At 40.0% G+C, this 27,910-nt stretch overlaps 1 protein-coding gene across 2 annotated transcripts in view; it reads right to left on the reverse strand.

The window, feature by feature from the left end:
- The window catches only part of TBCA (tubulin folding cofactor A), a 40,829-nt gene extending 18,740 nt beyond the window's left edge, over positions 1–22,089 (reverse strand). Inside the window, exon 1 of one of the 2 annotated variants that reach the window (XM_072992676.2) lies at positions 21,974–22,089. In XM_072992676.2, coding sequence (XP_072848777.1) covers positions 21,974–22,026 — 53 coding nt within the window. In that variant the 5' untranslated portion in view covers positions 22,027–22,089. Of the gene's footprint in view, positions 1–21,514; positions 21,816–21,973 lie in introns of those variants that run through there. The other variant, XM_072992675.2, reaches the window with a different exon arrangement.
- Between the last annotated feature and the right edge of the window lie 5,821 nt (positions 22,090–27,910).

Here is a 27,910-nt window from a genome sequence, read left to right on the forward strand (position 1 = left end):
GAATTTCTTTCTCCCCCATTGGAATGCATTGAACTGCAGGTTTGACAGCTGTTTCCCATAGCAATGTTTTTTTTTTTGAACCAATTAACATCGTTAAGCGAGGCACCACTGAAAACTGAATGCAGGCTGACATAGATGCTCTTACTCCACCTTGTTTTAGTAATACCTAGTCTGTTATGACATTCTATTCAGCAAACAAGTACTGTACTGGTATTTCCTAGAAATTTTAGTTTGCTCACCAAATTAGAATAATGAAGTTTTGAAGTGAGTTTCAAATTTGTTTTGAAGGGGAACTTCTAAGAAAAGAGTACAATTTCAGATGCTCATAGGAACTAGAATTAATGTGAAACACTCTGAGAGATGGGTATGAGTAGGACATGGCTTTTTTTGTGATGGCACGAGGCTATCAAACTATTAAACCATCTTGTGACTCCTTGCTCCTGACATCAAAGAAAACATTTTCTCTATTATGTTACTGAAATAAAATTATTTCATTCATATTTTCAGCACATTTGTTATATTGCTCATCTGCTGTTCTGATTGTTGTTTGATAGTTTCTTGGCTTTATTCATGTTTTACTGTTGATACTAGAGAAATAAGACAGAAATAATTTAAGATATGAATGAAAAATGCAAAGGAAAGCTGCATGCTAGAACAGAGGAGGGACAATCTGTAGTTCTTGCAAGCAACGGTTTGGAAGACTGTGTAAATGGCATGATACAACCTACAACATCTGCTATTGTTTTTTGAAAGTGGAGAGACACCACTTGCTTTGGTGGTATTCTGTTTTCATTCATTCATAAATTATTAATGTATTCTTCAAGCTCCAAGCCTCCATATGTAACATAAATGGAATGTAAGATTCTTTAAATTCCTTACTCATGACCTTGGTAGGGTGATCCCCTTTTTATTTTAAAAAAAATTCAGACACCAAGAACTGAATGAATGAGGACGTATGATACTCCATTCCAAGGGTTAAGAGACTTTGAAATAGAAAATCTAAAGTGCCAGTGAACATACTTTTGTCAACAGCTAGTCCACAAACTGTGGTGTTTGGTGTCATTTACCATTCCCTTCTGCAGGCAGACACTGAAGTGTCCAAGAAATGGCCTACAGAGACACTCAGGCTCATCTACCAACTGGCAACATGAACCACATATACCAAGGCAGTTATAAACCTGTAATATCACTGAATATACCCTACAAAATTCTTCTAGTTAGCACAACTGTTATCTTATGAGGTGGAGCTGTATGGCATGCATAGTCACCAGACTATCTAGGGTTAGGGTTTGGCTAATAGGAAGTCCTAGGAACCTAGAAAGTTTGACCGAACTCCGGGAGGTTTGACCAAACTCCGGGAGGCAGTGGAAGACAGGAGGGCCTGGCATGCTCTGGTCCATGGGGTCACGAAGAATCGGACACAGCAACCACAAACAACAACAACAACAAGAAACCTGCGCCACCATTAGTGATTGCATACCTTTATTTCACATTTCTGCTTGAACTCGATGCTCTCTGCTTGAGAAAAAGAGAGAGAGATCTCCATTTCCACAGAACTGGGGAGCAAAGGACTCTCATTCTTGCCGCTGCTACTGGAGGACTATATTGTGGAAATGAAGCCACTGTTTGCCACTTGCACAAGGAGGACATTTTGGTGTGATAGAGTATTTGACCATGGTCACATTAAAAAGCAGCCAACTGAAGGGTCAATTGTTATATTCCACACCTATAAAACTCTCATACAGCAACAAATGATAATATTAGATAACATTATAAACGTCTAAGACAAAAATCCTGTATTATTTCACTTCATTCAAAAAGCAGTTTGTGTTGATTGGTAGGAGCAATCAAAACAGAGAAGTGGAATATTAATTAGTTGTTTATCACTGGATATTCAGAAGATAGTGCTCATCTATCTGGCACAGACATTCTATAAATCCCAATTATAAACCAATGAAGTCATACAAAGTCTCAACATAGCTAACTTACTCACTCTGGCAGTGGAGCAGCTCATCAAACTGATGAGTCAAAACTATGTACATAGGCGTATAAATGTGGAAATGTGAAAACCACAGAGCTTTTATTGCATTGGTAACAGTTATCTGAATTTTGGCTATCAGACACAATTTCAACTTCTCCTCATTTTTTTCCCAAAGCTTCTTTCTTGCTTAGCACTGTTGCTAATTTTTTGTTATTAGTTCTGTCTACTGTCAATTTTTTAAAATGTTCTAATCTATCTTCTGTACCCCTGTGCTTTTCTTTTACCAATGTTATTTCTCTCTCTTTTATTTTCTCCTATAACCAGCCAGTTACTGTACTAAGTATGGTCAAAGATTCAAATATACTGAATCTGTCTAAACAGAGTTCCAACTCCTGTCCTCTGAAGATGCCAGCCACAGAGACTGGCAAAATGTTAGGAAGAAAAACCTTCAGAACATGGTCAAACAGCCCGAAAAACCTACAACCACCATTCAAATATAACTTTAAATACAATCCTATACACATTAACTTTGAAGGCAGCCCTACTTTCTCAATGGGGCTTATTCTCTAATAATATAATTCTTTAATGTGTAATCTTCTCTTGAACACATTTACACACATTAGACAGTAAAAACATGCTAGCTATATTTCTGTTCCCAGCTCCTTTGTTAGATAGTTTAAAAACACTGGCTATGATCTTGAGATGTGGGCAAAGAGATGGCTCTTACTTCACATTTTGAATTTCAGCTTAAAATGTTGATGCTGCAGTTTTAAGGTAATTTAACTTTTTATTTAACAATTCTAAGAATGCAATGGATGGGGCTTACCCAGATTAGAGCTAATAACTATTTTAGAACACAATACAGCAGCAAGTAGATATTACTAATACATTTACTCTGAATTAGAGGTATTCAAACCACTTTACACAATCACTACACCAAAAGCCAGATACTCCTAGTCCTGCTGTTTAGATTCTGATATAATAGGGAAAACTATGATTATGAATAGAAAGTGGGGGGGGGGCAGAATCAGAAAATACAAGTTGGATGTACACACAACGACTGAACTCTGGTTTGATTAAACTGAGCCAGAGATGTATGAATATGATAGAAAACATGCATAGATGATTCCCATTACAGTACTTCTTTCGATGGGAAACAACTGCAAGGGTAAGACACACATGCAACTACAAATAGCCAACAGAATAAAAAGTACAGGCCTGACCGCGTACATACTGATATTAGTCACCTGTGGCATGCTACAGCCTGCAAGAACAAACTTTTCCCCAGTTTATTAAACTTTCCTTGTTTTTCCTCATGCAGTAAAGCTCCACTCACTACACCTGTGTTGACAAAAGAAAACCCTTTCTAACTAGGCTGGGCTGTATAAGAGATCATTCCCTTAGCTGCACTGAACTTCAGAAGGCCCAGCTGAACATCCCTTTGTTGTTGTTTAGTCGTTAAGTCGTGTCCGACTCTTTGTCACCCCATGGACCAGAGCACGCCATGCCCTCCTGTCTTCCACTGCCTCCTGGAGTTCAGTCAAAACATCCCTACTCCATCCTAAGTTTGAAAAGAAAGTTGGACTAGCTTGTTTGGTAACAGGCAAATGAGATACTCAAAAGCACCCCAGCTGGCCACTACCAAAAATTAACTCCAGCCTTTCCCTCTGGTTCTAGACAGGAAAGTTAGCCTGAATTTTTGCACAATGTGCAAAGCGCAGTGTCTGCACAGGCTCTTCCTCTGGATTTGGAGGGGAAGCTGGTTCACAGAAGTCATTAACTGTAATTCTGTAAACTCTTATCTAGTCCTAAGTAAGACCCACTGAGCACCATGGGATGGTTCTGAATAGGAAAGGCAATGTTCAAGTGGCAACAAGTTCTTAGTTGATATCACAGTCAAGTCAGGGGAACCTAATCACTGCTATAACTATTAATCACTGCTGGAGACTATCCATGTGGCCACTTACAAGCTTAAACTAAAATGAAATTGCTTATGTCCTACTACAAGCGTTATGTGTCAATTCTCACCAACTTTACGCAGACACACGATTTAAATCACTATTCAGAAAATTTGAATAGTGCGAAGAAATGCATTCTTGCTTGTTACAACCTTATTAGATATTTTTTACAGTCTCCTTGTCCAAATTGACTTCACCTCCATTAATCCTTTGTTCATTGACACTTCTAATGGAAGTGGAGACGGAGTCAAGCTGGACAAGAAGACTTTGAAAAATATATATCATTAAAGCAAACAAATGTCTACTTTTGGGAGAATGTGGTTGGGAATCTTATAATTCGGTTGAAAGCCATCCTGTCGCCTGCTCATAACTCAAAGTTGCAGAGATACAGTATAATTACAAAGGGATTTCTAAAAAGCATTTTGAGAATCTTTTAAAATGTGATGTAAACTAAAAAATTCCATTTAGATAAACGTTTCCTTTTGTTGTTGTTGTTTAGTCGTTAAGTCATGTCCGACTCTTAGCATGCCAGGCCCTCCTGTGTTCCACTGCCTCCCAGAGTTTAAATATTTGCTATTTAATGTAAAAAACACATATTTTAATCTACTTTGTAGCTCCAGGTATCTCTTTTTAACATTTCAACATGCTTGCTGTAACTCAGGACGCTGAGTGTTCCTCCAGAAACCTGCTCTCCTGCCCATCAATTCATTGTGACTGGTAGGTATACCAACAGAATGCTTGTAAATAAACCACCTTCTCAGGAAAAAAGCTGGATTTTGGTTTCATCCTGGTTAGACTGAGATTCTTCTACAGGATAAAAGGATGCAAAATGAAAAAAGATCAAAAACCACTGATCTAGGCAAGGTCTGTCTCCTGAACAGCCCACATTTATTTTAATTAGTTTATTATAAGTATTTATTATTTAAAGGCATTAACATGAGAGGCATGTTTATATACAATGGTGCCTCACATAGCGACATTAATTTGTTCTGCAAAAATCGCTGCAGAACGAAAACGTCACTATATTTAAAAGCCCATAGAAACACATTAAAACGTGATTAAAGCGTTCCTATGGGCTTAAAACTCACTATTCAGCGAAGATCCTCCATAACACCGCCATTTTCGGTGCTTCTAAAGCAAGGAATCAGTCCCTAAACACAGCAGGTGGCCATTTTGAAACCGCCAATCAGCTGTTAAAAAAATCATCACTTTGCGATGATCAGTGCCTGAAGCAGGGAACTGATCATCACAAAGTGAAATTCCCCAATAGGGAACATCGCAAAGCGATCACTTTTGCGATTGCAAAAAATGTGTCACAAAGCGATTTCGTCGTAAAACGAAGCAATCGCTATGCGAGGCACCACTGTATAGTCTTTCAATCAAATTCCTACGGTAGATTATAGAGAAAGAAGGCATGCATCTGGGTTCAAACTGCTTCCAGCCTTCCCACAGTATTATCCTAGAACATAATATCACTGCAAGAAAATCTGTCAAGAAAACCTGATGGATCTCTAACCAAATCACTATACCTACTCTTTCCAGTCAAACTGAATTATTTAGTGGGAGGCCTTATGGAGCTGGCCTGACAAGACACACAAACTACCCACATCAATACACTACATACCTAGTATCATTACTACAAGGAATAAGAAACAAATCAATACTGCATATCACTTTACAACAGCACAAATCAACTGATTTATACTTTTCTTACCTTTAGAATTTATACATCACAAGTTTGTAGTATTCCTATGTTTGTTTCTAGCTGCCTGTAAACATTATGTACATATTGTAAGAATGGCACCAATGATAGCTCCATTATTTTAGTTTTACCTCAATTTTATCTTAACTTATTAAGTCATATTATGTTTGTCCCTCTTCCCATATCCTGTCATTAGGGTCAAAGTACAGTATCTGTTTCGATAGGACAAACATTCTGAATACGCCACAATCAATTGCTGGAAAAGTATACAGAGAAATGTCACTTGGCACAAAATCTAACCCCTCTCCTCTCCCATATCAACAAGACTATACAAACTTATTCCATCACAACTGGATTGTTGTGCACTTCATTCCCAAAATGGAAGCCTAGCTTCTACACGATTCAATTATACTGAGGTTTAATTAGAGATTTATAACAGATTCATATAGTAGCTATAGCTAGATTTTAGTACAGAATAAACTGTAAGAGAAATCTGTACGTGAGACAGAAAGCAAAAGTTAGAACTTGATATGAAACAACTGACAAGGCAGTATATTGTCCCCCAGCTTATTTAACTTATATGCAGAATACATCATGTGAAAGGCTGGACTGGAGGAATCGCAAACTGGAATTAAGATTGCTGGAACAAATATCAACAACCTCAGATATGCAGATGATACTAGTCTGATGGCAAAAAGTGAGGAGGAATTAAAGAACCTCTTAATGAGGGTGAAAGAGGAGAGTGCCAAAAATGGTCTGAAGCTCAATATAAAAAAAAAACCTAAGATCATGGCCATTGATCCCATCACCTCCTGCCAAACAGAAGGGGAAGATATGGAGGGTGACAGATTTTACTTTCTTGGGCTCCATGATCACTGCAAATGGTGACAGCAGCCACAAAATCAAAAGACACCTGCTTCTTGGGAGGAAAATGATGACAAACCTAGACAGCATCTTAAAAAGCAGAGACATCACCTTGCCAACAAAGGTTCACATAACCAAAGCTATGGTTTTTCCAGTAGCGATGTAAGGAAGTGAGAGCTGGACCATAAAGAAGGCTGATCACTGAAGAATTGATGATTCTGAATTGTAGTGCCGTAGAACAGTGGTCTCCAACCTTGGGCCTCCAGATGTTCTTGGACTACATCTCCCAGAAGCCTTCACCACCACCTCTGCTGGCCAGGATTTCTGGGAGTTGACATCCAAGAACATCTGGAGGCCCAAGGTTGAGGACCACTGCCTTAGAAACTCTTGAGAGTCCCCTGGACTACAAGGGGAACAAACCTACTTATTCTAAAGGAAATCAACCCAGAGTGCTCACTGGAAGGACAGATCCTGAAGCTGAGGCTCCAATACGGCCATCTCACGAGAAGAGAAGACTCTCTGGAAAAGATCCTGATATAGGAAAAGTGTGAAGGCAAGAGGAGAAGGGGTGCTTTCTGGTCCATGGAGTCATGAAGAGTCAGACATGACTTAATGACTAAACAACAACAAATGTCATTTGGATACAAGGATCACACAAAATTGGTTACCAGGCCTCTCCATGACCTCTGACAACCCTATTTAGCCCAGTCCAGCCTGCTCCAATGGATCCATGTAGACAAGCCCTTTGTATCTAATTTCATCCTTGTCTATGTTTCCATCTAATGGAACTCAAAGCAAATAATCCATAATGTCCTGACATTAACACAAATATACTGTTTTTGTTATTTGGTTTGGTTTTGTGTTTTCTAGAGTGGTTTTTGTTAAACATTCTTCAAGTGTTTGACAAAAACTAAGTGTTTGTATTTTGTCATGGCAAAATACAGTCTATCTTAAAATGTTTAATTCATTCATGTATTATACCCTTTCCGTGAAAATAAGCCCTAGTATGATTTTTCAGGATGCTTGTAACATAAGCCCTACCCCAAAAGTAAGCCCCAGTTAAGTGAAACCCCACCCTCCAACATTGTGCAGCAACCAAAAGAAGATGACATGACTGTATTTGAATAAATGTAGATTGTTGTGCATGAAAAAAATAAAACATCCCCTGAAAATATGCCCTAATGCGTTTCTGGAGCAAAAATTAATATAAGACCCTGTCTTATTTTCGGGAAAACACGGTAGCTATCCCACTCTTGAGTGATCAATTTATATTTAACAAATTGTGTATCTCTAGCTTTTGCTTTGACACTTGCAATTCCTTATAAAACCCATGAAACAATTCACTTATCTAGATCAAAGACACACCAGTATTTTTATTTAGGCATTTTATTAACTAGGCGTTAACACATGTAATCCAGTTAGTCATCTCAAAGTCAGAGGCTGTGATCCAGAACCTCATATGCACAACAATCTACTGCCAAGTATGGCAGATGGAGCTCTGTAAGCAGTTTGTTCCCCCTTCACAGCTGGCAACAAAGAAGTTCACTTCCTGCACACAGTGCACACAGGGCTGCCTAGATGGAGCATACAGCCAACCTAGGCAGCATGTGTGCCATCTGACATCAAATAAAATGAGATTTCCAATATTAGGCTTTTTTTTTTTTAAAGGTGATTAAGAGGTAAGAAAGCTACAATTCTGTTTAGTTCTACATTTTTTCTATATAAAATCACATGGTTATAAGATATAAAAAATATATAATTTGAATATCAAGCTCTATTCTGGCATGGATAAATATAATTACCATAGACACGCACTGGATGACACCAAATCTGTGCCAGTAAAAAACCCTACAATTTCCATTTTGTCTTTCAGAATTTTTAAAATTTATTTTCATAAATTGCTCTAATGGATCAATCAAACATAGATCATTTTAATGAGCTGAACTAATTATTAGTGCATTTAAGTGCAATCTGATGTCCCATTGAGTTCAGTGGGGCTTACTCTCAGGTTAACAAGCATGGGACTACAGCCTTAAAATGTCAGTTTACTTGCAACATGCAGGTTAGTCTGCAGGAAAAAGTTTCAGGCAACAAAGGAAATACTATTATCATTTTATATTACCGTGTGGTCTACCATCACAAGCAAAATAGTTAAGAATAAATATGAACACAACCATAACAAGGTACTTTTAATTATACAATTAAACTGATTAGGCAAACCACAAAAATTACTTGCATAAAATTTGCTGCTGTAAAGATGACACCTTCTACTGAAACAAAAATTAGAATTCTTTGGAGAAAAAGAAAACAAGTGATTTAGGAACCCAAGAAATTAATTGATTAGAAGGCTTGACAGGTAATCAATTTGTAGTCTGAACAAGGTACTGTACGTGAAAACCTAGTCCCAGGGATTGTCAGTTTGATCATTCAAGTATTTAGAAATTTTATAATTTAAAGATTAAAACATTCAATCATTAAAATCCAGCAGTGCATAAAAATCTATTAATTTGTCAAATGTAAATTACTTATCTCACCAATATCTGATGTAAGAAGATCTCCAGCTTTTGAATACTGGGTTGTTTAAATACAAAGAAAACAAAACTCCAGGGGTTGACTAGCAGGTAGGAGAAAGTGGATACCAAGTTCAGCTGGAGATAGTTAAATCAAGACGTTTTTCTACCACGTCTACAGAACAGCATTTATCTATCTTCTATATCAGTCTTAGCAAAACAACAGAAATTTCTGAGAAAATTTTTTTTAAAAAACTTGTAAAGCACTGAAACAATGACTAAAATCCTGTTGCTTTGTTAAGCAAAAGGCGAAACATTCCATTCTTCATAGCTGTTGAGATTCTTAAATGTGCAAGACACCAGAAGAAATGTATGCTTCTACAATCCACACATGAACTTGTTAACTGAAGCTGGGAATGACTGAATTATTATGGCTTTTGCATAACAACAAGATTTCAGACAATATATGAGAAACCTCATAAAAGCTTTGCAGCTGAGGTAACATCAAATTTATTTATTTATTTATTTATTTATTGGCTGCCCATCCGCTTCCGCATCGACTTCAAAGTGTTGATGCTTACGTATAAAGCCCTAAACGGTTTAGGGCCTCGATACTTGGCGGAACGCCTACTCCCACCAAGATCTACCCGTGTCACTCGCGCAAGCGAGGAGGTGAGGCTGAGGAGCCTAACGCCAAGGGAGGTCTGGAAGGAAAAGACAAGAAATCGGGCCTTCTCGGCGGTGGCTCCTCGCCTCTGGAATAATCTACCTCCTGATATTCGCGTGGCTCCCTCGCTGGGTATTTTAAAAAAGCAATTAAAAACATTGATGTTCCGGCAGGCCTTCCCCTCAATCAACTCCTGACCTCCCCTTCTTCTCCTCTCCCTACTCTTTGTCCTACCTTGTTGAAAGTTTTTTCTTTATGTAAAATTGTTTTTATATATATTGCTGTATGTTTTGCTGTAAGCCGCCTAGAGTGGTCTTAACCGACTAGATAGGTGGGATATTAAATAAATAAATATTTATTTATTTATTTATTTAACTTATATGCCACCCACTCTACCCAAAGGTCTCTGGCCGGCTTGCAACAATTAAAATACAATAAAAAGATAAAACAATTAAAATACAATTATAATAGATACTCTAAAAATGCCCTCAGGACCCACAGTTGATATTATTTCAATTAAAGCCTTCTGGAACAGGAAGGTTTTGACCTGGCGCCGAAATGTCATCAGCGTCGGCGCTAGACAAATCTCAGTCAGGTGGGCATTCCATAGTCTGGGGACAGCTGCCGAAAAGGCCCTCTGTCTACAAGCCATCCCTCTTACCTCCTTGAGGGACGGCTCTTTCAGAAGGGCCCCCTGGCTAGATCTTAACTGCAAGGTAGGCTCATATTTTGCAAGAGGTGGTCCTTCAGGTATCCAGGGCCCAAGCTGTTTAGGTATTCAGGTATCCAGGGTCCAAGCCGTTTTTTAATTTTATGGAAAAAACCAGTAAAAAGCCAGTTTCTTATCTATGGCCTTCCTTGCCTCTCAGTAGGGAAAAACTCTCCTCTCCATTTAGCCATAGATCTTTTCACTGGCAGCAATAGTGGTGTAGTCCAGGAAGGAGATTAATTATTCAGTCCTGCTTACTTGTAAGACTTGCCCTGAAAACACTTGCCTCATTTCCTGCAAAAGCTATTACAGTGGTGCCTTGCAAGACGAAGGGAACCTCGCAAGATGAATGAATTATTTTTGTCTTGCAAGGCATTGGTCTTTGGGGGGGAAATTGTCTTGCGAAGCACAGCCATAGAAGAAGCCGTCTTGTGAGCCACCACAGCGATCGCGAAAACCATTCGTCTTGCAGGTTTTTCATCCTGTGAGGTGTTCATCTTGTGAGGCACCACTGTATTTCAAATACTGTCTGAAAGCACTGCTCAGAAATTCATCCATACTTGTGAACAGACATACAAAGGCTTGCACTACTTAAAATCAGTAAGAATCACATCTGATTCCACCAACTAACATCCACAGCCCCCAATACCTTCTACAAGTTGAAATTCAACACTGAAATGAAGAAACATCCTTACCTAACACAGATGGATAATCTTCTGTATTGGTACAATCATCTGATACTAAAATGTTGCATTAACACACCAAACTGGCAGTGTGGGCCAGATCTGGACCATGAGAAGGATTTTTCATTAAGTCATAACTGGTTTTGAGAAAGATCTAGTGAAACTAAATGGTCACCACTGGCTGTTTCTACCACCATCACAAACCTGCCAGCTTGTTCTTGCTGATGTTTCAATACCAATATACATTTATATACCAGAGAAAGTAAGCACATCCATTTGCAAGCTGTGGAGAAATGAACTAGCCTCTTACTTTCTCTTTTACATTATCCAATAGTACCAAGCACTGTTTTGACATATGCTAGGTGCTCTTTAAAAAAGTCTTGTCTAACTAATTTGCTGAAAAAAAGAATTTTCAATTTAATAAACTATTAGATGCATATCACAAGACTGAAGAATAAAGAACATATATCAAAACGGAGTTAAGCATGACACTGAAATCAGAGTGCAACACAGAGCTTTTTATATTTTTACTTATCAGCTGTTGAATATCCATTTCAATCTTCAAATAATGTCTACATTTTAGTGACAATCAAAAATGTGGAAAAAGGCAATTAAATTGAGAATGGACTGGAGTCACACACCTATACCCTACAAGGTGGTCTGGGAATGTTTAGGTGAATAAAGGCAGGTATTGTAGACATGTGCAAAATTATATGTAGGATGGGAAAATTATATGTAGGATGGGATAGTATGATGCTTTTTCCCTCTTGCATAAAATTAGAACCAAGTGTTATCTGCTAAAGCTGAATAGTGGGAGACTCAGGAGAGACAGAAATAAATATTTCTCACAACACATCTTCAAACTAAGGAATTTCTTGTCACAAGATCATCATCAGCTCCAAGGGTTTTAAAAAGAAATTAGAAGAAATTCATAGAAAGCTAGATACTTTTATTTAGACAAGGAATATTCGTATTTGTATCCTGAGAGATACGAATACAAACATCAGCACCACAGGTACCAGCAGAAACCAAACCATCTCTCCAGAACCCACCAGTCCACTTATCACTCTCCATGCAGCATGCATGGCCATCATCAGTCACATAGCGCAAAGTGTAGAAGTAGTCCTACTGGCACTGCCCCACCTCTCCACACAGTCCACCACTCAACAGCTGAGTGGGGAGACTCATTATCCCACCTCCTTGCTCGAGTGGCGGGGTGCCAGCCAGCTACTTCCACTATTGGCACTATCCAACTGACAATGGCCACATGCGCAATATGGAGATAGGTAAGTGCACCACTGGGTTCTGGGGCAGGTTTCAGTTTCTGCCAGCACCGCTGGTGCCAATATTCATAGTCGTATGCTTTGGGATACAAATATGAATATCCCATGTCTAGTCATACAGTATTTGCTATATATTGCTTCCAATATCAAAAGCAGTTAAAGCAAAAGCATAGTGTGCTGTTTACATACTACCCCAGTGTTTAAAGCACTCTGACTAGTTTACAATTTAATTATTCAGGCTAAACATCCCCCTGCATTACCTGGGTACTCGATTTACTGACCTCAGAAGCATGGAAGGCTGAATCAATCTTGAGACAGCTACCTGAGCTTGTTGGGATCAAACTCAGCTCTTAAACAGAGTCTTGGCTGAAGTACTGCAGTTTAACCAGTGTACTATGAGGCTCCTCAGTACCTCTGAATGTCATGTGCAAGATAATACATGGAAGGGCATAGTTCCACTCAGGGATTTCACACAGGCCACTCTGGAGCAGAATGCTAAACAAGATCAGTCCGACAGAGAGGGTAGAACTGGTAAAAACAACTCCTTAAATATCTCCAATATGCTGAAAATGCTATCAGGGTCAAGTTAGTGTCAACGTGATGGCACACAGCATAACAAGGAAAAGTGAAGCTTTGTAATGGAGAGAAGTGAACCAGAGAGTTTCTCAGGCAAGACAAAAGCATAATGTCTCCGTTGTAGCCTTTTCCTACTTATGTCACATTCTTTGTAGCTAGAGAGTGGGTTTATGGTTAATCAGAGCTACAATCAGAAGCCAGATATGGATTTTAATGGAATGGATTTGATGGGCTACAGTCCTTAAGTACATACAGTGGTGCCTCGCTTAACGACGATAATCCATTCCAGGAAAATCGCCGTTAAGCGAAAACATTGTAAAGCCAAAAAAACAAACAAAAACAAACAAAAAACAAAAAACATTGAAACACACTGAAACCCCTTCAATGCGTTCCAATGGGGTCAAAACTCACAGTCCAGCGAAGATCATCCATAGGGCAGCCGTTTTCACTGCCTGTCTTGCGAGGAATCCGTCCCAGAAAACAGCGGGGAGCCATTTTGTTTACCCACCGGCCATTTTGAAACCGCCGATCAGCTGTTTAAAAATAATCATTTTGCGAAGAATCTGTTCCCGAAGCAGGGAACCGATCATCGCAAAGCGAAAAAAACCCCATTTAGACCATCGTTTTGCGATCACAATTGCGATCACAAAAAGATCATCGTAATGCAATTTTGTCGTAATGCCGGGCAATCGTAAAGCGGAGCACAACAAATATTAACCACATGCTGTCAAGTTGATTCCAACTTATGGTGATCCTTCCCACTGCTTTCATGATATCAACTAACCTGAAGTGGTTTAGCCATCTGTTCTTCTGAGGCACTTTGTGACTTGTGTAGTTTTCCTAAGTCCACATAGGCTGGCTTTCCTGCAGATGGCCCAGTGAGGAATCAAACTCTGTACTCCAACTCAGTGAGCTATCAAGTGAGCTAGATTAGCAGGTAATATTATTCTAGCTTTTAAATGATTGTGGAGGGGTGCATCTCTTTCATGGGAATAGGAACCACAAAAGACACCCATGTGTAATCCATTCTGTCCAAGGAAAGCCGGAAGTAGTTTATAGCTCAACAAAGAATAATCTTTAATACAAAACTGTATACACATCGCTGCCAGGTTTTTACCACTTTAACTGATGTCTACCTTGCTGAATACAAAAAGGAAAAAAAGAGAATTACTCAAATCCAGGTTCTTAAAGGCATAATGGAAGTCAAACTCATTAGTCCTAATGTCCCACACAGTTCCAAAAGAGACTTGTACAGAGCCAACCTGCACCCCCTCTAATGTCTTTGCCCATCTGGCAAAGCTTCTTAAACTGTCCATTACCACCAGTGGTATAGCTGGGTCAGAACTACGTCAAGTTCATGGGCCTCTTCTGGTTCTCATCTACAGGTCCTTCGGTCTAACCCTACACTTCCTGAGTCATCTCTCCTCCTCTTTCGCATTTTAAAGGAAAGAATAGGACAGGGTGTTCCTGAGAGGGAGAATGTCCTCAGATGCTTACTAGCTGGGGGGGGGGGGGGGGAGAGACCATGGACTCTGCCTCCTGCCATTCTTGTCATGTCCACACAGCTCTACATTTCACCATTCTCTTTCTCCATCTCTTTTGCTGGCTGCTCCTGTTTCCTCTTCCTCCTTCTGGCTTGTTGTCTCTGCTTCTTCTATAATTCCTTCCAGGCAGGAAAACTCTATCACAGGCTTTCCCCCACTCTCTGCAGTTTCATGCCTCTCAAATTCAATTCTGCCTCTCTCCTCCAAAGTGTGTATGGAGTCAGGATGATGTCCTGGATGGGACATCCATCAAGGGCCCGTCATTTGTTCATATTAAGGGTTCGCTGTGGCCCATAAGAACATCAGGGCAGAACCCTTCTATGGGCTAAAGCCCATCCACTTACAAAGATCCAATGGGTTTTTAAAAGCTAAAATTTAAAAACTACCAACAGGCTATATGAGACTTGGCACTGTGGCTATTCATTAAAATGGCAATGTGTCAAAATTACAGGCAAAAGAACAAACTTGGGAAGATTCCACAGTTTTGGAAAGGTACTTTCTAAAACGGCTGCCTTATCAAAAAATCAATACCCTTCTCCCATAGGTTCATGATGCAAAATTCTATAATCAAGGCTTGTAGATTTGTAATTATGGTATGTCAGCTACATTTAAACAGGAGTGTTAAAAGATTGTTAAAGTTAAACTAACACAATTGCAATGTGAATTGTCTTAGTCTCATTCTAATCTACTGGTGTCACTTTCATTTAATCAGCGGAAAACTATGGGCAAATATCAGTGCTATTTTCACATGCCCTAACATACTGTCTCCACAGCAGTTTTCAAAGCCACTGAAATTTTAAAATAGCCACAAAAGACACCATCAAGATGATGCATTTGTTCTCTGTATTGTCCAAATCAGAATTTACTGAATATAACAAATTAAAAAGAATTAAACCACTTTTATGTTAAGCGAAAGCAACATCAATGCAGATACTCTTTAGCAATATAGGTATAATTTAACAAATGCTAGCTGTCAGGCTTATCTAGACAAAGGAGGATGCTTCACTCAATCACATTTTAACCTCTACACAGGTTCTCAACAATTGCTCTTTCAAAGACAAAAGTGTAACCATCAGCTCACTTATGAGGGATGGGAGAAGAATAACTTTACTACAGAACAAACAGTTGTGTTGGGAAAGGGAGGGAAGCCCTAAATGAGAGTTTACTGAAGCATATTTCATATAGAAACATCCAAAAGCTGAGTGGAATAAAATGTTCCTGCATATCATAATCAAGATCATCTCTGGGATGCCTACAGCATCCAAAACCATCAGGGTTCACTAGTGTAGTATCTTGCAGGTAAGAACAGACCTTACTTGAGTGAGCCATTGAAAAAACTCCATATGGGGTATCACTTTTGAGGAACTGGGCATAAAGGACAAGCCTTGAGTTTCTGAAATGCTGACTTTATGACGTGAATTTTAGAACTTGTGTTTGAGTATGAATGGTGAAACTGAAAGACAAGAGCCTGATTCCATCTTTAAAAAACATGTATCGATGCATAAGGACAGGGAGTGTGCTAGGTCTGTTGTCACTACTGGTGCCCTTTTATACATGGTGAGGAATATGGCTGAAGAGAAGATTCTCCATTATTTGTGAAGATTCACTACATAAGTTGGAACTCTGTACAAATCAGGCTTGCAACTGAGGTGAAGCTCCATAATGTCAGAGCCTTTTAGCTTCAGACTGCTATCTTCTATGCACAGGAGGGCAAAAGAACCAAGAACAGAGGTAGATCAGGCCAGTGCATTCCTCTTCTGCTTGCATGTTGACATGACCAACTGAATAGGACTAACATTAGATGCTTTTATCATTTCCCTAAAACACTGGATACCTGTCCTTTCCTCTCAAAGAAATACTCTTCTTGGCCTATACGAGGTGTTTCTCTGCTCCTTGTGCTTTGAAGAAAAATGATTATTTGGACCCACTGCAGTCTGGATTCAGATATGGCTTCAGGACTTGTTGTCTTGCTAGATGACCTGTACCAGCTTGGATAGCATTAGTGCAATTCTACTGGTTCTGCTGGACCTCTCAGTAGTGTTACATACCACTGGCAATTTTATTCTTCCATCTTGCTTCTCTAGCCTGGCTTTGAAAGGCCTATTATTTCAGTGGCTCTGACCCTTCCTGGCCAACCAGAAAGTAATGCTAAGATAATTCTATTGTACCAGTTGCCTCTAGTTTATACATAGCACAGAGTTCCATCATATCAATATGCTTTTCAACATTTATATGAAGCCAATGAGAAGCTATCTAGAGACCTGGACTATGGTGCCATCAACGTGCAAATAACATACAGTTGTATTTCTCTTTTCCACTTAAGAGCACAAAAACAGTGGTTGATCTCTTGAATAAATATCTAGATGTAGAATAACAAATTACAACAGGCAAGATGGACATTTTTCAGATAGCAAGGAAACCAACATGGATGTGGAGAGTGGTTGGAGATTTTCAGAATTCCTGGACTCCAGTTGCATTATATAAAGGACATTCTGCTGATCTAGCCTGGAAGTAACCAGTGTTTGGGTAACTGGATACTCTCGCAATTCAAGAATCTGGCAATTCTTACGTCAACCTCACTGGTTACCTACACACAGTTTTGCACTGAATCCAAACTCCTCTTATTACCACTTAAAACCCTAAATATTTAAGAACCAGCTGCTAAGAAAAATTGCTTTCATTTATATGCCATGTCTACTTGCCAAAATCTCATTCAGAGGCCCAGTTAAGAGGCAGGCAGAAGAGATAGGGCTTCTGAGCACTTCAGCTTTAGAATACAGTATCCTCCAATTGACTCTGATCCTCTCCACTGCTATTCAATAGCTGCACACACACAGCACTAAGCCAAGATTGGTTTTTACTAATGGCTAGTTGAACAAGCCAAACTCAGTTTTATAGAAAAGCAAAACCTTAGCCTGTTTTCCCTTTACCTGCCAAATCCTGGCTTGTTTTCTCTCCACTCTTTCTATCAATACCCAGATATTATCCCAAGAGTCTTAGCAGCAGTAAAGAACTGCTACGGCTTCATAATCTGACTGTTTCACTTAATACTGGTTTGTTTTTCAAACAGTTTGTGGAATTATCCTGAGAAATCTTTGGCAACTGATGATGCAAGGGAAACAAATATGCCTTCTGTCCTACATACACCCCAGAAATGCTTCCTACATGGATTAATCATTTACTATTACCAGAAATAATTACTGACATGTTAGAGCCAGAAATGACTACTGTGTGTTTTCTATCCATCTTAACATGTTATACCATAAATTAATCAGGAGTCGATTTCACAGAGAATATTCTTAAGTCATATGACTGCCTTCTCACACAGTTGAGAACACATGGCCTAAACAGACTGAGAGTGGGATTCAACAGTCAGTGGTAATAGCACCATGGGGCAAGTCTTAGTGCTGTGATATGTTACTTATCTGATTTTACCTAACTACCAGCAGGACCTACCCTCTACCATGTTTCTCCGAAAATAAGACAGGCTCTTATATTAATTTTTGCTCAAAAAAAAAAAAACGCATTTGGGCTTATTTTCAGGGGATGTTGTATTTTTTTTTCATGTATAGTAGTGCCTCGCTTGACTACGTTAATTCGTTCCAGCGAAATCGCTGTAGAGCAAAAGTCCTCAAACGAAATTAAAAAACCCATTGAAACGCACTGAAAACCGCTCAATGCGTTCCAATGGGCTGAATACCTGCTCATCCAGTGAAGATCCTCCATATGGCGGCCATTTTCGGTGCCTGTAAAGAGAGGAATCTGTCCTAGAAAACAGTGGGGGGCCATTTTCTTCAGCCGGCGGCCATTTTGAAACCCAACTATCAGCTGTTTGCTGATCGTCGTAAAGCAAAAATTGGTTCCCGAAGCAGGGAACCGATCATCGCACAGCGAAAAAACCCCATTTAAAACATCATTTTGCGATCGCAAAAATGTCAACATAAACGGATTCGTCACAGAGCGGGGTAATCGTCCAGCAGGCATCTTATTTTGTAAAGTATTTACCTTCTTTTCATTTGAAAGGTCAAGCATTCCAATCAGTTATATACAAATTATTTCAGCCTGGTAAATATTGTTCAATAACACATAGACCAAGTATGTATCTTAATATCATTTATTTTAAATGACACGTGCAGGAACAATAAGAGGTTCTCAACAGACAAGCAGCATAATCCTATGAGGCTTATTCAAAAATAAGTCCCACTGAATTCAAATATAGTTCAAATCCATCTAGTAATATTAGTTACCACTTATTTAGAATTAAGCTTCACTGAACTTACAGGGTCTTGATTTCAAGTTATCATGCACAGGAACAAAACTATACAATTCAAAAACAATCCAGAATTCAATCTTCATCTTGTCACACAAATTCTTCCTTATTAATTACTTAGCCACCTTTGTACTAGTCTGCAAATGGAAAGGTTAACTAGGTTGTCAAATTGGTTTGGTTAAGGTCACACATTTCTTAAATTTCAAGAACAATATCACCAGAAAAGTTTGAAACACAAAAATGACACTTTGAAGGCTCATGAGCAGGATCTATAGTGGGGGCCATAGATCCAAGTGTACTAATCAACAAGTATACAGTACAAATGAAGGTAAACTACATAATCTGTATATGAGTGGAAAGGAATCTATTATAGTTCAGAATTATTCAAAACTATGTACTTGTTTCCTTGTTTTATTTGTAGGCTACATTTCTCCTGTTGAGGGCATTAAATTCAGCATGAAGTTCATCTAGTGTTCATGCTTCTCCATGCACTTGCAGTCTCAAGATTAGACTACTGTAACACTCTCTACATGGGGCTTCCTTTGAAATTGATATGGAAGCTTCAAATGGTCCAGAATACAACGACCAGGTTACTAACTGGGTTGAAAAGATTCCACCATATTTCCCCCACTCTGGCCGACTTACACTGGTTACCTACCCGCTACCACATTGACTTCAAAGTTCTTACAATTACATATAAAGCCCTAAATGGTTTAGGACCTTGATACCTGGCAGATCACCTCCTCCCACCTAGATCTACCTGTATCACCAATTATAGCCAGGCTGGGGAGCTGAGGGGCCTAACCCTGAGAGAGGCCTGGAAGGAAAAAAATAAAAATTGGGCCTTCTTGGTGGTGGCCCCTTGCCTTTGGAACACACTGCCCACAGAGATTCGCCTGGCCTCTCGCTGGGAGCTTTCAAAAGTAAATCGAAGACCTGGTTCTTTTGGCAGGCCTTCCCACCAGCTAGTACTTAGCTCCTCCGCTCATTTTTCCCATCTTGGATTTTCATATTTTTTGTTTTATTTTTACCGTTTGTTTTAATCCTATCTATGTTGGATTGTAAACCACCCAGAGTGGATTTCTCCACATGGGCGGTATAAAAATCAAACAGACAGATAGTGAAATTGGGTGCCTTTTCACAATTGGAAGCAATGTATAATGTAACTGTGGCTCCATGGCAACCGATTGCCCATCTATTTGTTCAGTAACAGCAACTACATGACCGGGTGTCCAGCACTTCCTTAGAAGACAGACCACGGTTAAAAACTAAGCAGTCTGAATCAAGGAAAAAAACCTAACCAAGAGCTTAGCCAACATCTATTTTTGGAAGTGTACTCATCAGATCATCACTTCAGAACTTAATTTCCCTTCTATTATCTATACAAAAAGACATTGCAGGCAGTGACTGTCATTCTTTGGGAAAGATTTTCAAAGGGAATACTGTATAGCTGTCTACAGACCTGCAACATTATGAAATGAATTTATATCAGTCCTTCCCCATGTTCATCTTGGCTTGCAACAACCTGCACAGCATTCCATTAACATGACCAAATCACCTTTATATTTACAGATTAAGATAAGGCCAGTAGCTTCGTGCACTTGCATCACTTGGTAACATATTCTGAATGTCCCATTCATTTAAGTTATGTCTTGATGCTTCATTATCTAGCAACTATGTAAGAGTAAAATTATGAGAAGAGGGGAAAGCATGGTGCACATTTCACTATGAACAGAGAATCAGTGGTGATAGTTACTTCATGTTAAATACTGTAATTTGTTTTTGAGCAAGTTGCCCCTCTTTGCCAAATATAAAGATTCAGCACAGTGTAGTAGTGGTTAGAATGTTTGACAAGGATCCAGAACACCTGGTTTGAAATCCCCACTTGGCTATAACATTAACTGAGGCCTATCACCCTCCCTCAGCTTGTCTTATTTCACAGAGTCATTATGAGAATGAAGGGGAAGGAATGCTAAGACTGAGTTTTGAATGAACAAATAATAATACACCACAACAAAGATCTTTAACTCAGATTAGTAACTTCCAGATAGGCAAGACCCTCCATTCTGAACATACAACTCCAATTTCACTCTGAAAGAAACAGGTTTGAGAAAATGTTACACCAATAACGTGCTCCATATCAAGCCTGACTTAGTCGGAGATGCTTGAAGTGAAGAACAAAATACTGTAGGACCTCTACTCCAAAGGTCACGTAGTACTCCATGAATTTTACCTCAACACTCGTTTCGCTGCTCCCAGGAATATATGCACATAGGCTCTTCTCTATCACACGCTCAGTTCTACTGCCATTTTTATTTATTCTGAAAATACTTCCTAGTTCAAAAGAGACGCTAAATACAGTACAAATGCGGTATAATGGTCAAAGGGCCCGACCAAGCCTGGAGAGACCCAGGCCCAACTTCTTCCGAGCCATGCAGCCCAGGCGATTCTGACCAAGGCATCTGCTCAGCCTATCCCACCTTGCAAGACCGTTGTGAGGATAAAATGGACAGAGGGCGTTGCCCCTCCAATAAAGAGTCAGGTAAAGGCACCTACGACGACAAGAAGTCTGTATCGGTCTCTCGAGTTGGCGCTTGGCAAGCGTCGTGACAGTGGCAAAAAAAACAGGCTAGTCTCGAGGCAGGCCGCCGCCGCCGCCGCCGCCACCCCCTGTGGGTCTCCTCCGGGCCTCACGCTTTTAGGGGGAAAGCGGACAAGCGACCACCCCAAACTGGGCTCAGGAAACCGCCAAGGCCTGGATACTCACCGCTTCACTACGCCCGTTTTTATTTTGATCTGCCGGATGCGCGGGTCGGCCATGGCACGCTGCCTCTGGAGGCGACGGAGAAAGCTGACGAGGAGCCGGCACGAAACGCCCGAAGGACCAGGAGGCGAGAAAGGAAAAATAAAACTGCACGACCAACGCTTCACGCACTACACAAAGGCTCCTGCGCAGGCGCGAAAAACACCCCCCCCACACACACACACACACACACACCGCACAACGAACCGTCTCACTTGGAACTCCGCCCCAAAATGGACTCTACCACTAAAGAAGGGAGGGGCATGGCAAGTGAAGGAATGGGGCGTGAAAAGGGGGGGAATTTCTCTCGCGCGCAGTTACTGTCCCGCTGCCTCGGGTCTCGTCCCGTAGGAGGAAGAGCCCGCCTTCCCTATGTCTCCCTTATGAACTGGCGGACTGTGTTCTATGGCAGAGACCACTGACCTCGTTGGTAATGCGTGCCTCGAACGTCTCCCACCAGCAAGGCAGCCTCTCATAGAAGGGCAACTCTGGGCGATGCAAACTACATCTTCCAGCACCTCTTTCTACTCACCAACCAGGCTATGGCTTCTGGGACTTGAAGTCCAAAAAAAAAACATCTGGAACGCTGAAGGTTTTCCACCCCTGAACGAAGGAAAATGCCTTATTTCCTTCCTGCTCTCGTTGACTGTATCCCCAGGAGTATTATGGAATACTATTACCATATATTCCTTTTTTTTAAACGCATTGTAAAGTGATCCTGAAAGAAAACAAATCTCATGTTGTATTCCAATAATCCAAGAGCACTTTTGTATTTTATATTACTTTCTGGGTTTTCAATAAGATAGCTGTTTTAGTCTGTTACATCACATATAGCAAAAATAAAAAAAGTTTGTGGTACTTAGAAAGTCGAATTGTGGGTACTACTGTACTTGGTATTAAATCTACATCTGTGTTCTTCCTGGTCCATTAAATGGCCAAATATTCTAGAACAGTCATTAGGGTATCTAGAAATAATCTCTTGGTTATTATCAGAACAAAGCTAAGTGAATTCTCCGAACAGTACTTTCCTTCTGCGTTGGAGTCTTCCCAGATTTCATTCTTCATTGTAAGATCTAGTATTTCTTGTCAGGAGTTTATGTGAGAGCTTGACTCTAAAAATTTTTTTTTCAGATTTTCATACAGGTATTTGGCAGCATTAGCCTCTTTGAAGTTTCTGCCTTGTCTCTGCCCAGCTCGGTTGTGCTTTCTACCTCACACATTGCAAAGGGCACCAGCTGCCACTGACTTATCTCTTTAAGGCTTACAGTTCTAAAATGAACATGAAGAGACTTTAGACTCAAACAGTCTATTTTTTTTTCTTTTCTAGAATTCTGTGATCCACTAATCAGAAATAGGTGCAAAATTATGGTGGGAGTGAAACTATTTAATGAGCAATAGTATTCAGCTTCAAAAGAGTTAGGGCCTGTCCAGACTGGCCATTTTCATGCAGGCTGGATTGGGCTATAAAGGGTTGGTTGAGGTTTAGGGGGAGGAGTGATGTGCCATTTGGTGTGCTCCTCCAGTCTAAACAGCCCAAGTGTATTTTTTAAATGTCTGCTAGATTATCACTGATGTGATGAATCACTTTATTTAAATAAAAATTATTATTATTTGCCTATCTGTGTACTGCCAGTTGAGAAACTGCCAGCAGCTTCACCTTATCTTTGATAGTATCTGGCAGACCAGCACAGCATTAACTTCTCCATGCCCAGAACTGCTGTACTATTGAAACTTGGATCTCACTTTGCAAATAAATTGACAACTGGCATGGTGTGGCTATTAGAGCATTCGACTGGAATTTAGGAGATCCAGATTCAAGTTGTCACTGAGCCATGTAACTCACTAAGTGACTTTAGGCCAATCACTCTTCTCTCAGCCTGATCTACCTCATGGGAATGTTGTGAGGATGCACGGGGAAAGAAGAAGCCAACATGCACTCCCTTGATCTCATCAGAGGAGGAGATACAGACTGTATAACAGTGCAATTCTAACTCAAATATGTGCTCACTGCAAGGACTCTGTAATAGGCAGAAACCTCTTCTGTAGCAGAAATGGTATCGCTTCCGATAATCTCAGATCTGTTTGCAGGGGTATCCCCTGGGAGAATATCTCTGCTAGTGAAAATCTGTCAGCAAAAGAGCCAAAAACAGAGTGGAAAATAGGCAAGGTGAAGATGGAGACAATTTATGTCAGATTCAAACTACTCCAACTAGCAGAGAGTTAGATTGAGATGAAAATAGCCCTCAGTAACTTCTAGCATTTATAGGTGGGAGGGGTTCTGGATTCAGCACAGATTCAACTGGTCCGGTGCTGGCTGAGCTGGTCCTCATCTATCTTGGCCAGTTAGGGTGCTTTAAATAAGTGGTTTGGATCCCAACCTTAGATCCCCAGTTGTGTTTGGTTTACAACTTGCAGAAATTCTGGCCAGTTCAGCTAATGGTGAAGGCTTCTGGGAGTTTTACCCCAAAAACAACTGAGTACCCAAAGTTGAGAACCACTGCTAGAAATGAATAATAAATTTGGGCTGTGCAGATAGTGAACATTTTGTTTGATTTATTCATTTTTGGCAGGAGCTTTCCAAACTTTCCTGCCAACCTAGCAGTTCGAAAGCATGTAAAAATGCGAGTCGATAAATAGGTACCATCTCGGTGGGAAGGTAATGGCATTCCATGTCTAGTCGCACTGGCCACATGACCACGGGAATTGTCTTTGGACAAAGGCTGGCTCTATGGCTTGGAAACAGGGATGAGCACTGTGCCCTAGAGTCGGACACAACTGGACAAATTGTGAAGGGAACCTTTACCTACTTCCAAAATTTGCAAATTTCTTCATAACTTTGGCGGAACTTGTAATGTTGAAAGCATGTGTCCATCCCTACTTGGAGCAATTTATAAAAGCAGAGGGGAGCTGTGATCTGCCCTCATTTAGCTAAGGAAAGTGCTGAAAAAACTCAAGATGGAAACACCGTGAAATCTCAACTTACCTCTCTGTTAACCCTGCATCTGACAAAGAGATGAAGACAGGCACTAACAGTTGCATCAAGGTAACTGGAAACCTGTTATGAACTAGTATTTACTGAATCAACATATAGTGTGGGAAATTTACAGCTTGCCTGTAACCACAGCTATGGCCACTTGTATTGTGTAACAGAAGTTACGATGCAGGCATAAGGTTCCTGCCCTCACAAGCACCTTAAGTGCATTAGTTATGATAGGTTATTGTTGGGTCAGATATCCCATGTTTTATCAGTAACCATTTAATAAACAACAGCTTGATGTGGCCAGAACGTCACTATGTGTGCAAAGCAGTATCTAAGGGAATCTGAAAGTGAATTAAAGCCACATGCCCTTTATGGCAACCGCTACTTCCTTGCTTCATCATTCTTTTCCTTTCTTCTTCAAATACAGTGGGTTGGCTTCTTTCCTAGACTCCCATTCTTTTTGACTCCATCTTCTCTAAACAATATACCTCTTTTGCCCTTGTTCCTTCAACAGGCTCTCATATTCCCTATAAACCTGTGTTCCTTAGCCAATGTCCCAATGCCCGCGGGGCTTAGCAAGAAAGTGGAGGGGAAAAGCAAGGATCAAAGCGCTGCAGGATCCCCCTCCATATTTTCGTGTATAAGACGACCCTCAATTTTTAGTTTAAAGATTTTAGACAAAAGTATCGTCCTATACAAGGGACGTGGTGGCGCTGTGGGCTAAACCGCAGAAGCCTGTGCTGCAGGGTCAGAAGATCAAGCAGTCGTAAGATCGAATCCACGTGACGGAGTGAGCTCCTGTCACTTGTCCCAGCTCAGGCCAACCTAGCAGTTCGAAAGCCTGTAAAAGTGCAAGTAGATAAATAGGGACCACCTTGGTGGGAAGGTAACAGCGTTCCGTGTCTAAGTCGCACTGGCCATGTGACCACGGAAGATTGCCTCCGGACAAAACGCTGGCTCTATGGCTTGGAAACGGGGATGAGCACCGCCCCCTAGAGTCGAACATGACTGGACAAAAATTGTCAAGGGGAACCTTTACCTTTACCTTTTTATCGTCCTATACACTGAAAATACCATATTTTGTTTCCCTTTGTTCAGATACCTTGACTGAAATCCAGTATTTGGGTGAATCTAGAGTAGGCCCATTGAATCAGTGGGGATTGGGTGAATCAACACCTATGTAAATTTCACTGATTCAATAGGCCTACTCTTGTTATGACTTACTACTGGATTTTAGTCTTTGTCTGCCTTCCTTCATAGCCTTCAGGATCCTTCTTTCTCTCAAGTTTCCAAACATAAGTCCTACTGTTGTTACCATCGCTTTTAAATCAACAAGCCATGCATTCAACTTCCCATATTCTATTGCAGTAGTTACAATGTTCATGAACATTCCATGACGCTATATTAACTCAATTACTAGGGGCACAATTTACAGGCAAATATTAATATATTTAGACTTCCTTTGGAGAAACATTTCTGTATGTTCCTTCATGGTTGTCAGGTTTTCTTTCAACAATTCATTTGCAATGTCCATTTGTAATACATTTAAAGCATTTTAATTAACACTTTTTGCCTTGATCTGTCCGAATATTATAGAAAGGGAAGCCTTTAAACAAATAAAGTAAAAAGTATCAGAAGCCAGTTAAGCTCAGATTCATGGCTTTAACACAGCTTAATTGAAATATCAATGCTCTAATAGCAGCAATTGTTTCAAGGCTGACCTGTTGACATTTTTCTTCCTTTAAAGGTTTTGCTGAAAGACTTGTTTTTTTCCTCCCAAAAAGTATTTGTAAAGAAAGCATGGTGTTCATCGATTGTAGAAATCACAGTCAGAAGAATGTTTTAATTTTTGGAAATATTCATGGAAACATCAAACACTTATGAATGCCATGAACTATAAATTATGTATAGCCTATAGTTAAAGCTTACAATGCAAACCTATACATGTCTATTCAGATGTAAGACCTATTGGGTTTAACGAACTATATCATAAAGTAGACGTGTATAAAATCACAGTCTTACAAATTTACCTTTGCTTCTGTTTGTTTAATAGGTAACTGCATATGTAGCTAAAGATATTCTTTAGCACAGTGTGACAGTTTTAAAGCCTCATCAGTTTTACATTTTCCCTGGTCTCTGTGTTGAATTGCCTTCGATATTATTTATTTATTACATCTACACATTTCCTTTCTGCCAGTGCATTTAATATTCATTTGTTAGACATCATAAACACTGTTCTTGAGCAGCTTAAGCATTATATTTTTCTGTTTATGATAAAGTAATGGTTTAAAATCAGGAAGCATCAACAAGCTGACTATTGGTTTGGATGGGTTTCTTCACTACTCACAGGAAGCTTTTGAGAAACTGTACTAGTGTAAATTTCTTCATAATGTGTTTGAACCTACCACTTGATCACCATAGCTAAGAATAGCTTGCTAACTAAAGGCATTGTGGTAGAATAGTAAGGTAAAAGTAAAGGTTCCCCTTGACATTTAGTCCAGTCGTGTCCGACTCTAGGGTGTGGTGCTGATTCCCATCTCTAAGCCGTAGAGCCAGCGTTTGTCCATAAAAAAGTTTCTGTGGGCACGTGGCCAGCACGACGAGACACGGAACACCGTTACCTTCCCACTGAGGTGGTACCTATTTATCTACCCGCATTTGCATGCTTTCGAACTGCTAGGTTGGCAGGAGCTGGGACAAGCGATGGGAGCTCACTCCGCCACGTGGATTTGATCTTACAACTGCTGTTCTTCTGACCTTGCAGCACAGAGGCTTCTGCAGTTTAACCCGCAGCGCCACCATGTCCCTTTTGTGGTAGAATACAACATTTTAAATACCACTTCTTCCACTTTAAAAGTGGAAGAAATGGTATTCATGAACAGATAACTTTAAAAACATCTGTAGACAGGACCTGTTTCTTGGCAGTGTCTTATTTAGTAAATCAGTGTTTAGAATGGGCAAGATTCAACACTGCAGTTATACTGATGGAATGGTTTCCATCAATAGCAGCAAGAGAAGACTCTATGTTACAATCCCTATTCAAACATCCGGAAGGCTGGGGAAAAAATCCTCAATAATATGTTTTGGGAAAGCTGCAGAAATATTGGGAGAAGTGCAACATGAGATTTAGGCCAGTACGCCTTAGGCCAAGAAAGATTAGTTTCCTTCCTCTGGCCTGAAAAAAAAAGTGAGGCCAGCTTGAAAGTATATTGCTGCTGTTATTCAAAGCTGAAAATGAGAGTATATAAAAAGCTTATCCACTCTTAAAATTTGAACGGACAGTACTTTACACCAGAAATAATGAAACAAATATTAAAGAATGGAGCCTAATATGTCAAAGCTATCTTACAGATGTTACTTAGCCAGTAAGGTTATTGCCG

The sequence above is a fragment of the Pogona vitticeps genome, chromosome 2 (genome assembly GCF_051106095.1).
Source record: "Pogona vitticeps strain Pit_001003342236 chromosome 2, PviZW2.1, whole genome shotgun sequence".
Taxonomy (NCBI): domain Eukaryota; kingdom Metazoa; phylum Chordata; class Lepidosauria; order Squamata; family Agamidae; genus Pogona; species Pogona vitticeps.